The sequence below is a fragment of the Diabrotica virgifera genome, chromosome 3 (genome assembly GCF_917563875.1).
Source record: "Diabrotica virgifera virgifera chromosome 3, PGI_DIABVI_V3a".
Lineage (NCBI taxonomy): Eukaryota > Metazoa > Arthropoda > Insecta > Coleoptera > Chrysomelidae > Diabrotica > Diabrotica virgifera.
The window spans coordinates 263,453,670-263,466,459 of NC_065445.1; the positions used below are offsets into that span (position 1 = coordinate 263,453,670).

The window sequence follows — 12,790 nt, forward strand, 5'->3', positions numbered from 1 at the left end:
GTATTAATTTGTTATTTTAGTTTAGTAAGATCCTTGCGCTTTATTCTTGCTGTACAGTAACTTTATATTGGTTTCCAATTTGGTAAGCTTCAGTATCAAGTCTCCACGTGGCGTTATATCCAGCTGATTTCTTTTTACCAGTAAATCATTTACATCCAGCTAAATATGAAGAACGCGGTAGCAATAGTTTTCTTGCATATTTGGTTGAGTTTGGGTATTTCATTTCTGTTTCCTCACAAAGCCATGCCGTCGCTTTATATTAAGTAAAGTTTTATCTGATGCTATTAGACCTAGGCCTTCAAGGCCTTTTGAGCTTATTAAATAAATTTATCTGATTCATCATTTTGGAATTATACTAGTTCTCTTTGATACTGCGTATTTGATATATCAGAAAAATCCACTAACATTAGCAGCATCATCCATGATGGAAAATCAATTTATTTTAAATTAGAAAACCTTTCTTTTAAATCAACGGAGAGAATATTCAGCTGACTGCCAATAAGAAGTAAAGCGGTATTCACTTCACATTTTTAGAGCCAATAAAACTGTTCAAAGTTTTTGTCGTTAATATGTTTCTGACATAACTCAATATGGGTAATTACACTAAATATCTTCGCTTTTGCATCGACAAGATTTTATTTGTGACTTGAAGTTGCTTATTTAATATATTTAGTTTTTCAAAGATTTCGGCTAAATAACTCACAAATCCTTTGCCCCCGATTGTTAACAGATACTTAATTTCAAATGCGTCGTATAAAAAATCACTAAGTATCAGACAGTTCCATAAATCTTTTCAAGCAGTTCCCTTTCGATCGCCATCTTATTTCAGTATGAAATAAAAGTCTCACGGGCTCTGCATTTAGTTCTTCACAAAATAACTTGAAGAGACGCTCACATTTGGCATTAGATTTAATAGCATTAACACACTTTCTTACGGAATGTAGTATGTACTTCATACAGAACAGTCGAGATGTTTTTAGCTATCAAGTTCTGCCTATGAATAACACAATGTACAATAATTATTTATGGAATCACATCTTTCATCAATTTTAAGCAGCCATTTTTCTTGCCCATCATATTATGAGCACCATCAGCAGCACAAGATATCATATTCTTCATTATTGTGCTTTCTAATCTTTTACAGAACAACATTTCTTCAACAACAAAATGCCCTGTCTCAATATATCTTACGTAAGTTATTAATGCTGCTTCACTGTCTCTCAAAGTTGATTCATCCATTTGCACTAAGAAATTTCTTGTTTCCAGCTTTTCAACAAGTTGTTTTTCAATCTCTTCACCCATTTCGTCTATTCTTCTGCTAACAGTATTGTTACTGAGTGGCATAGCTTTTACATTTTTTTCATATTTTTCAAGAACTGTTTTAAGAAATGCTGTTATTGACGGTTTTAGCAATGAATAAAGATATTTGATAACTAGCCTCAAGAATATGATTATTAGATGAAGTATGAGTACTAAATAGAGACTTTAATGGTTTTCACAGAAATCTAGCATTGCATTTAAATGACCAATAGCGAAATGGTTAAACTCGTGTCGAGCCCTTATACGAATTGCCCCTCTTAACTATCAAATTGCCCCCCTGTGGGGCGTGGGCCCCACGTTGGGAAACACTGCGTAGACAATACTAGAGTATAAATGAGCACTTTGTACGCGTCCTTCTATCCATTCTTCTATTCTACCTATTCTTCTTAATATTTTCACTCTCTGCTTAGAGTCTAGCTTAGGGGTACATAACTATCTGTGCATCATTGTTTCGCTTAAGTTCGAAAGCCATATTTATTGCATAAATCTTCTAAAATGTAAGATTGCATAACTCTTTCTCTGGTAGGCACCCAACAAATCTTATAATAAATGTTATACCACTATACTAAAGAAAGCTTTTTAAATAACTATTCCAAATAAATACAGAAAATTCGGAAAATCACAAGATTTGACAAGCTTCATAAAGAGTTTCAATTAGAAATTAGAGATAATATTATTTTAATTAATCGGTAATTTACTGCAGTTGTTGAGGTACCAAGACTCCATGAGTTTGTTTATGAAACTGTTATAACTCCATTATTTTCTTCAATTATCATTAAATCGTTTTTTATTAACTCAGTTGGTTACAAATCAAGTGCAACTGATATAATGAAATAACAAATTTAACATTATTTATTTCTTAAATAATCTTATGCATTATCAGTATCACAATGCACAGAAACCTAAAGATATATCAAGGGTATGTTATCTCTGTTGTGTTATCGAATACGACGAACTGACCGTTCCCACAATTAGTATGTTCTCACGAGATAAACATTTTATTTACGTTAGCTATATATTTGTTTTTCTAATTACCCGTTATATAGGAAAGCTTTTATATTGCATAACTAATGCTTTTCTTCCATGGAAGATCTCAACTGTCCTTAGAAATGAAAACTAACCTATTCCACTACTACGCGGGAAAATGGGATAGGCAGTGTAGTACAAGACCGAGACCTACAATATACCCTTCAACTTTACAGAAAACAATCCTATATACCTTCATTAGTAATTGAGTGACCTCAGCAGTTAAAAAAGTAATTTTTTTTGCAAAAATGACCCCTTTTTAATTATTTAAACAATGATCCCCTTGTATGATTTGGATACTTTCTTGAAAATATCTTTTGTACCCACCTAAACTTTGATATAAAATTTGTTTCAACCTGTACGAATTTACATTTTGATTTACATGTAGTGTAATTTTATTTTACTAGACTACAAGTGATAGATAATGTCTCAGAAAGCAGGAAAAAATGGAACATTCCTTCAAAACTACAGACCAATTAGCCTACTTCCATCAACAAGCAAGGTTGGAGAGAGGGTAATACTAGCTAGGTTAAAAGAAGAGTCTGAAACAGTAGGCACGAAAGTGGAAGCACAATTTGGTTTCAGAACTGAATACTCCAGGTAGGTACAAGTGTTAAGGTTGATCGAATACATCACAAAGGGATTCAACCATAAGAAATACACTGCTACTACATTTCTAGACGTCAGTAAGGCATTTAGCAAAGTGTGTCACGAAGTGTGTTATTCACAAAATGAGCCAACTTGGAGCAAGGCCATGACATGTATTCTCTCGTCCTACGTAGCCAATAGAAAGTAAAGGGTTCAGCTAGGACACCTGTTGTCTGAAGTTGGAATGATTGAAGCTGAAGGGTCACTGAGCGGAGTACACAGAGAAAAACACACTAACCACCCAGCGAATCATGCTCAGATTGATGCCGATGAAATCCTAACTAGGTTTGCCGACTTCAAACCTAGTTAGAAGATGCCTACAGGATACTCACATCAGTTAGAATATTGGTGCCTACAATGAAAATGGCGCAGAAGAACAAACCAGTAGCTGAGGGAGATGTATAAGAGAAGAGACCCAAAGTAACACAAAAAATCATGGCGCAATCATGGAGATGATGGCGACATGTTTCACGAGTGTCACAGGAAATCAAGAGAAGAAAAGAAGAGGGAGACCACGAAGAAAGTGGTTTGATGCCGTCCGGACTGACAGAAGAAATAAGAGATGGCTACAAGGAACTGGAGAGAACAAGTGAAAGACCGGAAAAAGTGGAAGAATCTGATGATATACAATATCCACGAGGAAAATAAACTTCCTGTAGCTGGCTGTATACCATAAATCACAAAAATACTAGATTTGTTGTAAAAGGTATATTTTAAAATACCCTAAATAATGGTCACAATAAGACAAAACGTTTTCGGATTAAGAAATCCATCATCAGTGTTCTAAAAGCCCTAAAATTAAGTATAATCTAATTAATTGAGAAAAAGTTAAAAAATTGACAGAGGTTTTAAAAAACAAGAGGCCATACAAAAACTAGCATGCCTGAGCCACCAAAATGTGTTGGGTAAAACCCTTTAAATGTAAACGATTATGTTATGTTACATATTTATATAAAATTTAAATGATGTTCTAGATATGCCTGGATGTTACACAGTGGCGGCCGGTCAGGGTCGGCAGGTTCGGCAATGCCGACCCACACATTTATAGATATAGATTTTTAATTTATATTTAATTTAATCAGAGTTGATGCCATTTGTATCTGTGAAATAAAAAAAGCTGTCAGATAATACAGACTGAATTTTATTCATGGTTTTTAAAAGGATTTGCGCAATTCGAGCGTTAAGTGATCCCTGCGCATAAGAGGCATTTCAAAAAATAAATGATCCGAGCCATTCATCTGACTGTTTTCGGCAAGCCGACCCCAGCTCATCTCGACCTTGACGATTTACACGTAAAACTCAACGAAATACAAGTCGAAGAGCAACCAAACGTATATTTCTCTCCGTAGGCATTAAGCGGCAGGTACGGCACATTTAAATCTGCCGATGTTTCATTTGGAAGCATCGGCAGAAATTGGAAAAAATAATCACGCCGTTTTACGTCGTTTAATTGATATTGTAATTTATTTAAGTTGTCAGAAATTATCATTTACGGGACATGATGAATCGGAGCATTCGTTAAATCAAAGTAATTATAGAGAACTAATAAAATTGTTTAAGAAATACGATTTGAAATTTTCCAATTTCTGATTTGAAGATATTTAGCGGCGTGTCTAAAACAGTACAGAATGAACTAATATAATCAATTAGTTACATTTTGAATACCGTTATTGAATATGAGATTCTGAAAACCATTTGCTTTCGCTAGTAGATGAAACTTCTGATTATCATGTCATTCACAACTATCAATTGTTGTTCGATAGGCGTTATTACGTGGTAATATTTATGAGAGTTATTTAGGTTTTACAGACGGCAGTAAAATCAATAAGGCAGAATATATTTTTGGTGTTTTAAAGGACAGATCAGAGATCAGATTAAAATTTATGGATATCAAAAATAAATTGGTAAGGCAAATTTACGACGGCGCTGCCGTGATGTCTGGTGAATTGAATGGTCTCCAGGCAAAAGTTAAAACTATTGCACCACAAGCTTTATTTACTCACTGTCATGCGCATATAATGAATTAATGAATATAGTTTTGCAGGATACGTGTAAAAAAATTAAAGAACATCGTCTTATCTTGCCATTTTAGCTCGTCTAAACAGACTAGAACAATTTGTTTCGAAAAAAAAGCAAACAGTTTGTCAGACGCCATGAAATTTTAAATCTCGGTTAGTTTTCACTGTAGCAGATTTTCGGGAACAGCTTTTTGGAAGTTTTTTATTTTATTATCGAAGGCGACGATTTTGAAAGCGGTGATATCTCGATCCGTGAATCAATCGGTTTGAGAACTTTATTAAATGATTACTTTTTTAATATTCTTTTACATATTTTTAAGAAAGTGTTTGCCCAAACCCATTTGATGTTCATTGTTGTTCAAAATCAGTTAATTGTCATTATTTATTCCAAAAATAAAATAAGAAAGCTGGTGCAAAATCTCAGAGATTTTCGTAATGATAGAAGTTTCCAATATATACGCAGTGACGTTTTGGATTCGCTTGATATTTTCGAACCACCCCAAAAAAGACAAAGGCATGATACATATCTCGAAAAACGAGTATATTTTGACGTTTTGGATACCTGCTATTATGCAAATACATAGATACTCGTTTTTCGAATTTTGAATATTTGCAAATTTTTGACCTCTTTGATAATTCAAAATTTAAAAGTTATCTTCGCCAAAACATTTTCAATATATTTATTTACAAGTTGCTTAAAAATTATGCTGATCCAAATATTTTCGGAAAGTGGGATAAGTTACAAATACAGGGTGTCCCAGACTAATTTACCCATGCTATATCTCTTAAACGAATAGAGATTTTCGAATGGGACAAAAATGTGGTATATTCTACTTGTAATACACTTTAATGTGGCGTACAAAAAAATCATCCCTAAATATTCATTACTTAGTTACAACCCCTAACTTTAATTTTTTTAATAGCAACCTGTATATTTTTTATAGTTTTGGATGTGGTCTTCTATCGTCTATTCAACACATTTTTTTAAAATAAAATCGGTTCGTAAATAACCAAGAAAATATCAGTTTAGTTTTGTTAATTATGTGTCCCAGACTAATTTATCCAGGCTATATTTCTTAAACGAATAGAGATTTTCGAATGGGACGAAAACTGATCTTTTACATTTGTAATATACTTTCATATGGTGTAGAAAAAATTCATCCCCCAAAATATTCATCCCTAACTTACAGGGTGCTATTAAAAAAAATAAAGTTAGGGTTGTAACTAAGGGATGAATATTTAGCTGATAATTTTTTTCTACGCCATATTAAAGTGTATTACAAATGTAATAGATCAGTTTTTGTCCCATTCGAAAATCTCTATTCGTTTAAGAAATATAGCCTGGATAATTAGTCTGGGACACATAATTAACAAAACTAAACTGATATTTTCTTGGTTATTTACGAACCGATTTTATTTAAAAAAAATGTGTTTAATAGACGATAGAAGACCACATCCAAAACTATAAAAAAATATACAGGGTGCTATTAAAAAAATTAAAGTTAGGGGTTGTAACTAAGGGATGAATATTTAGGGAATGATTTTTTTCTACGCCATATTAAAGTGTATTACAAGTAGAATATACCACTTTTTGTCCCATTCGAAAATCTATATTCGTTTAAGAGATATAGCGTGGGTAAATTAGTCTGGGACACCCTGTATGTATAATTTTATATAGTAAGTACTGCAATTCACAATTCACTACAACAAACTGTTCATAAATTCTCTTATTACCACTAACTTCTGCCTCAAATGAACGGGATTTTTCTTGTCTCAAAATAATCAAAACGTATTGTCAAAACACTATGACACAAGAGAGAATGTCAAGTAAACCAAACAACAAAAAATCTCCTATGATGATTTAAGCCTTTTAATTAGATGGTATACCTATATGAGGAGAAGAAAAATTTTTTCCAACCCTGTCTCTAATGCCACGAGCCGCCACTGAAATACACGTTGTTTTCAACATCAATACCGGCACAATATTGGCTACATTACTGACACTACTCAGGTTGTGTTTAACGCTCGATAGGATCAGGGAACGTTCTTGTGATCAACAGTGGCACATTTTGAGTTGGGCCAGTGTTGCAGAAATATTTGGCTTTCACTAGTGACACTTTTCGAGTGCCACTAGAGTTTTGTACTTTATAATCTTATTTTTTAATAAAGTTTAATATGGATTTTGTAATTTTTGATTTTACTACAGTTTTTATAATCCCTTGTTAGTCTATTTAAGAAAAAAGTTGAAATAGTTTCAAAAATACCTGCAATAGTGGCATAACTCAAAATATTATTTAAAATTGACATTTAAAAGATTAATTAAAAAAATAAAATCAAAATTATACAGACATAATCATTAATGACCCTTTACATTACAAGGTGTCAACTTGAAGATCATCTTCGTTAATGCAAATTACAGCATTTTCCTTAGCAATGAAAACTAAACTCATTTATCTCAAAACATAATTTTTTGCGTTGTGCCGCTATTGCAGCCCATAAGCGATACATAGCTTTCGTATAAATCGACTATGTATTTACTAAGAAATATTTGTTTTGTTTTATAATCCATAATCACATCCTGACATATTATTTAAGAAATAATTATTCTATTGTTTTTAATAAAATCTGTAATTAAAAATACTGTGAAATATAAAATAATACTCAATTCAGCTTCACTCATGTAAAATTATTTAAAAGCGCGGCGAAGATCGACTACAATCCTTCTAATAAATCCACTAACACTTATGAAAAAGAGCCTAAACTCCTTATGCAACCATTAACCACACAGCATGTCGATGGTAAGGTGAGAGAAAAACCGCTCCAGGCTACCGCATCCAACAACCTCTTGGTGCTTTACTGCAAGCGAATGCATCAAAGTGCAACGCATCCTTGTAGTGGGAGCAAAATTGCTCATGGTCTGCAATAGTGGCACAACTCAAAAACACGTCTTTTGGACTAGGAATAGTTGTAAATGTTAAAATACACATTCTTTTCAGCATTAATACCGGCACAACTCAGAAATCAATGTTAAACCGTAAGATGGTAGAAGTGTCGCTATTGTATTATGTGATTAGTCCCAAATATTGGCTGCATTACTGACACTACTCAGTTTGTGTCCAACGCTCGATAGGATCGGGACACGTTCTTGTCATCAACAGTGGTACTTTTTCAGTTGGGTCAGTGTTGCAGAAATATTTAGCTTTCTCTAGTTTCCTATTTTATAATCTTATTTTTTAATCAAGTTTGGTTTGGATTTTGTAATTTTTGGTGTTATTACATTTTTTATAACTCTAGCTAGTCTACTTAGTGAAAACAGTTACAATGTTGCTACAATAGTGGCATAACTCAAAACATTTTTTCAAAACTGGCATAAAAGATGAATTAAAAAAAATAAAATCAAAATTATACACATTATTAAATAATTCTTTAGATAAGGTATCGACTTCATCATCATCATAAGTGGCTCGACAATCCGTTGTCTACTTAGCCTACTCGCAAAGAAGTTGCGCTATTGTCGATTCCTGGCAACTTCCCTCCATCTTCTTACCCTTAAAATATTAGGTCTTCTTCCACATCATCAATATATCTTGTTCGTGGTCGTCCTCTACTTCTTGTGCCCTCTGGTCTTGAAAATGTTAATTTCTTCGTGTATTCGTGAAGGTATCTACTTGATATAATTTTCGTTCAACCCAACTAAAGCATTTTTCATCCCTTTTCCTCAGCAATGAAAACTTTAAACTCATTGATCTCAAAACATGATTTTTTGTGTTGTGCCGTTATTGCAGCCCATGAGCGATACATAACTTTCGCATAAATCGACTATTTACTAAGAAATGTGTGTTTTGTTTTATAATCAATAATTAAATCCTGACAGATTCTAAAATAATTATTTTTAATAAAATACACAATTAAAAATACGTTGAAAAATATGAATAATATTAAATTACGCTTCACTCATGTAAAATTATTTCAAAGCGCGGCGAAGATCGACTACAATCCTTCTAATAAATCCACTAACACTCGTGAGAAAGAGCCTAAACTCCTTATGCAACCATTAACCACACAGCATGTCGATGGTAAGGTGAGGGAAGAACAGCTCCAGGCTACCGCTACCAACTTACACCAAACAACCTCTTGGTGCTTTACTGCAAGCGAATGCATCAAAGTGCAACGCATCCTTGTCTTGTAGTGGGAGTAAAGACCATCGCGGCCGTAGAGGATCTTCGCCTTCGCTCACGTTGACGTTAGTCCAGTCGAATCTGCCGAACGCAAAGGAAGTTTTCACCGGCTACACGATACCTCACGAGCGATTGTTGTTATTGCTGTCGTCTTGGTTACCAATCATAATCAATAAGTACTCAGTGATTTTGTGAAATCTATACCGGTAGCAAGTGATTTTTTGTGAATGTGGGATTGACATGAGTTTTTAACTGTTTGTTGAGGATTTTTCGGACACGATGGAGTTGAAATTGTTGGTTATTGTTGCTGCTGCATTTGTTGCTTGTGACGGACTAGAACTTAAGAACGGTGCTTATGAGGACTTGGTCATTAAAGTGGCAGATAATGTTCCGCAGAATGATTGCAATAATATCTTAACGAATCTTGAGGTAGGTGTCTTATTTTTAATTGTTTATTATAAATTAAATGTTCAGCTTGAAACACAACAAATTAGCGCTGATTCTGTTCTGCGATATTATTTACATTCAACCACTGCCTTTTCCATCAACAATTCAATGTCTCCATTTCCATTGATTGATGATATTTAAAAGATCTGATACTTTTGTTTACAGTTTGTTTATAATATATAGTATAATAACTAAGGCTATTTCGTATTTTGAAATCATTTTACTTTTGTTAATTTTCAATTTCCTACTTTGGATAAACTTTTTTTGTTTTTTTTTTAACATTTTTACACTTTTTCATAATAAAAAACACGAAAATTTGGCTTTTTTTTTAAATGTTTAGTCCAAAAAATGCGCATTTTAGTTATTCTTACTAATGTAAACAATTGGCTGATACATAGGTGACTCATGAAGTAGATAAATGTTTTTATGTACACAACACATCAAATCAAAACAAGCAGTTCGAAATTACAATTTTGGCATAAAATACAAATACCTTCAGATAATTTTGGAAATATGTATATTTAGGATTTACCTGCTTTTTACTAAACGTTTATCAATTTGTTGTGTTATGTATTTGCTTAAGGGGATAGGCGCAAAATCTTCAAATGGTATTTAAATGCATTCACTTTTTCGAATCCTGAGAAAACGAATTAGTACCTATTATTAAAAAAATTTAAACGCAGAATGAAATAACATTATTACCAAGGGCCTGTTTATTTTAATAAATTACAGGGGTGAAAAAAAAAGAGAAAATTTAGTGCGATTTTAATTTTATATACATATTTCATTCAAAAGAAACTTTTTTATTCTAAGGGGCTTTCGGCCCTCGGTGATAATGTAATCTTTCATTCTGTGTTTAAATTTTTCAAAAATATTTAATAGTTTTCTCAGGATTCGAAAAAAATGAATGCATTTTAAACACATTGGCGCGAAATTTTGCGCCTACGCCCTTAATATTGCTATAAGTAGATGATTTATACAGTTGTAATTTTGGTTTTCACATTATTCATATTAATTTTTAGACCCTCCTAACATTTAAATGTAAAATCTACGACAGTAGTAAAAAATCAATTATATATGTATTTTGTTATAAAGCTGCAGTATAATTTCCATATATCCGATACGATGGAAAATTATCACCTTTTCGTGCGCACACATATTTTGAATATTTTATACAGCATTATGGATTTTGTTTTTGTATCTACTACTAATTACTAAATGTACATAAACATAAAACACTTATTTTAATTGAGAAATACAGGAATATGTATATGTGAACGAATACAGGATACACCTAAAGAAAAACGGTATCAGAAAAATATTTTCAAATTTAATATTTATTTATCCTCATCCGTACTGGATCTTTCTTGTTAATTTTTTGCATAGGGTACTCTATGGTGATAATAACTACGCATTCCAATATTTTCTAGTTTTTCTTTCAAATCATTCATTATTGCTATATCATAGTTTCATACATTTTTTCTTGTTTATTCTAAAAAGGTCCTGTTTGTTATTCATAAGGTGTTCAGTGAATATTTGGTGGATTGGTATTGGTTGTCTTTCAATTATTGTTGTCCCTTGTTATGTTAATTGGGGGGTTTGGTTTTTTATTCAGGCATATTTTCCAGTATTTCGACTTCAGTTGCTCAGGATTCCATCTCCAGATACAGATCCGATGACCAATTGGCTAACTCATTCACCACCAATATGTTATTCTTATACTTTTATGATTTGTGTGTTTGATTAGCGATCCAGTGAATATGCTCATCTATCCCATCTTCTTTTTCTAATAATTTTTCTATCTGTTTCAATAAGTTATCTATCTGTTGGCCTTAAAGGCATCCAACGTTGGAATGCAATCCATCTGGAATCGGATAATCCATTCTGGAATCCATCCTTTGTTATTTAAAATATCTTTTTTCCTTACATATTCATTTTTTCTTTCTGGAAGGTTTCTGTTATTACTATTACATCGTTCGTACTGCAGCTAACAACTGGCCTATTATACATCATACATTTATTCTTTACTATTTTCCGCAGTACTTCAGCCCAATATATTTATATCCACAGCGGAAATGAGAATGCTTAGATGGATGAGTGGAGTGACAAAGAAGGATAAAATTAGAAATGAGTATATTAGGGGAAGTCTAGGTGTGGCACCAATTGATGGTTAAGATGGTTTGGTCATGTTCAACGTCGAGACGTTAATCACCCAATACGAAGAATAGCTGAAGTGCAGATTTCTGGAAGGAGTAGGAGACGAAGACCAAAGAAGACCTGGGGGGAGACGATAAGGCAGGACATGTTGGTAAAGGGGATTAACATTGATATGGCCCAAGATAGAATTGTGTGGAGAAATGCAATTAGGGAAGCCGACCCCGCATAGGGATAAGGCAAAGAGAATGATGATGATATTTATATCCACAGCCTCCAATATATTTCCACCTCAGTTTTGCTGGCAGTATCTTAAGATTTTTACCGCTTCTTTAGATAGATATCTATCTAGAATCTAGATATTCCTTCTATCATCATCATTCTGGCCTTACAACCCTGTGAGGGTCTTAGCCTCCTCAAGAATTTCTCTCCAGTCCCTTTCCATCGCCTACTTCCTTTCTTCTGGCGCTTCCTCTTCTCTGGCCAATGGGCAATGGCTCTATCAAGGAGCGTTTTTCTAGGATTAGATAGTCTTAATGTTGATCATTAGTCTTTTTTTTTATATTATGTTTCTTTAGCACTTGGTGTACTTCTTTCCAGATTTCTAAACATAATGTTATAGTCTATATCATTCTAGTCTTCAGGTAGAATGGCTGTATCATATACAATTCCTTGGGGGTGTCCATATTTCAGCACTTTCTTCTCCACACTGAAATCGCCTCGTTCAGATATGTATATATGGATATTGATTATATTGAAGAGTATAGGTGCTATGCAGCAGGTTTGCTTTAATTAGACGGAGACCCTTACTGCTAGGAATTTTTCTAGCTAATTTATTTCTAATTTTAATGTTTACAGTCATGCCGTCATCACGACGCGACGTCACGTCTATAAAGACTGTATGAATTACAAGGTTGTGGGCCAATCTTTTCTCAATAACCTGCTTTACAGAAATATGCTGTCTACACAGGATTTGCCTGCATGAAAGACATTTTTTTA

The 12,790-nt window shown here is 33.3% G+C and overlaps 1 protein-coding gene across 2 annotated transcripts in view; it reads left to right on the forward strand.

Moving 5' to 3' along the window:
- The first annotated feature begins 9,175 nt into the window (after positions 1-9,175).
- The window catches only part of LOC114325972 (calcium-activated chloride channel regulator 1-like), a 217,678-nt gene continuing 214,063 nt past the window's right edge, over positions 9,176-12,790 (forward strand). Inside the window, exon 1 of one of the 2 annotated variants that reach the window (XM_028274129.2) lies at positions 9,176-9,619. In XM_028274129.2, the coding sequence (XP_028129930.1) occupies positions 9,470-9,619 (150 nt within the window). In that variant the 5' untranslated portion in view covers positions 9,176-9,469. The remainder of the gene's footprint in view (positions 9,620-12,790) is intronic. The other variant, XM_028274128.2, reaches the window with a different exon arrangement.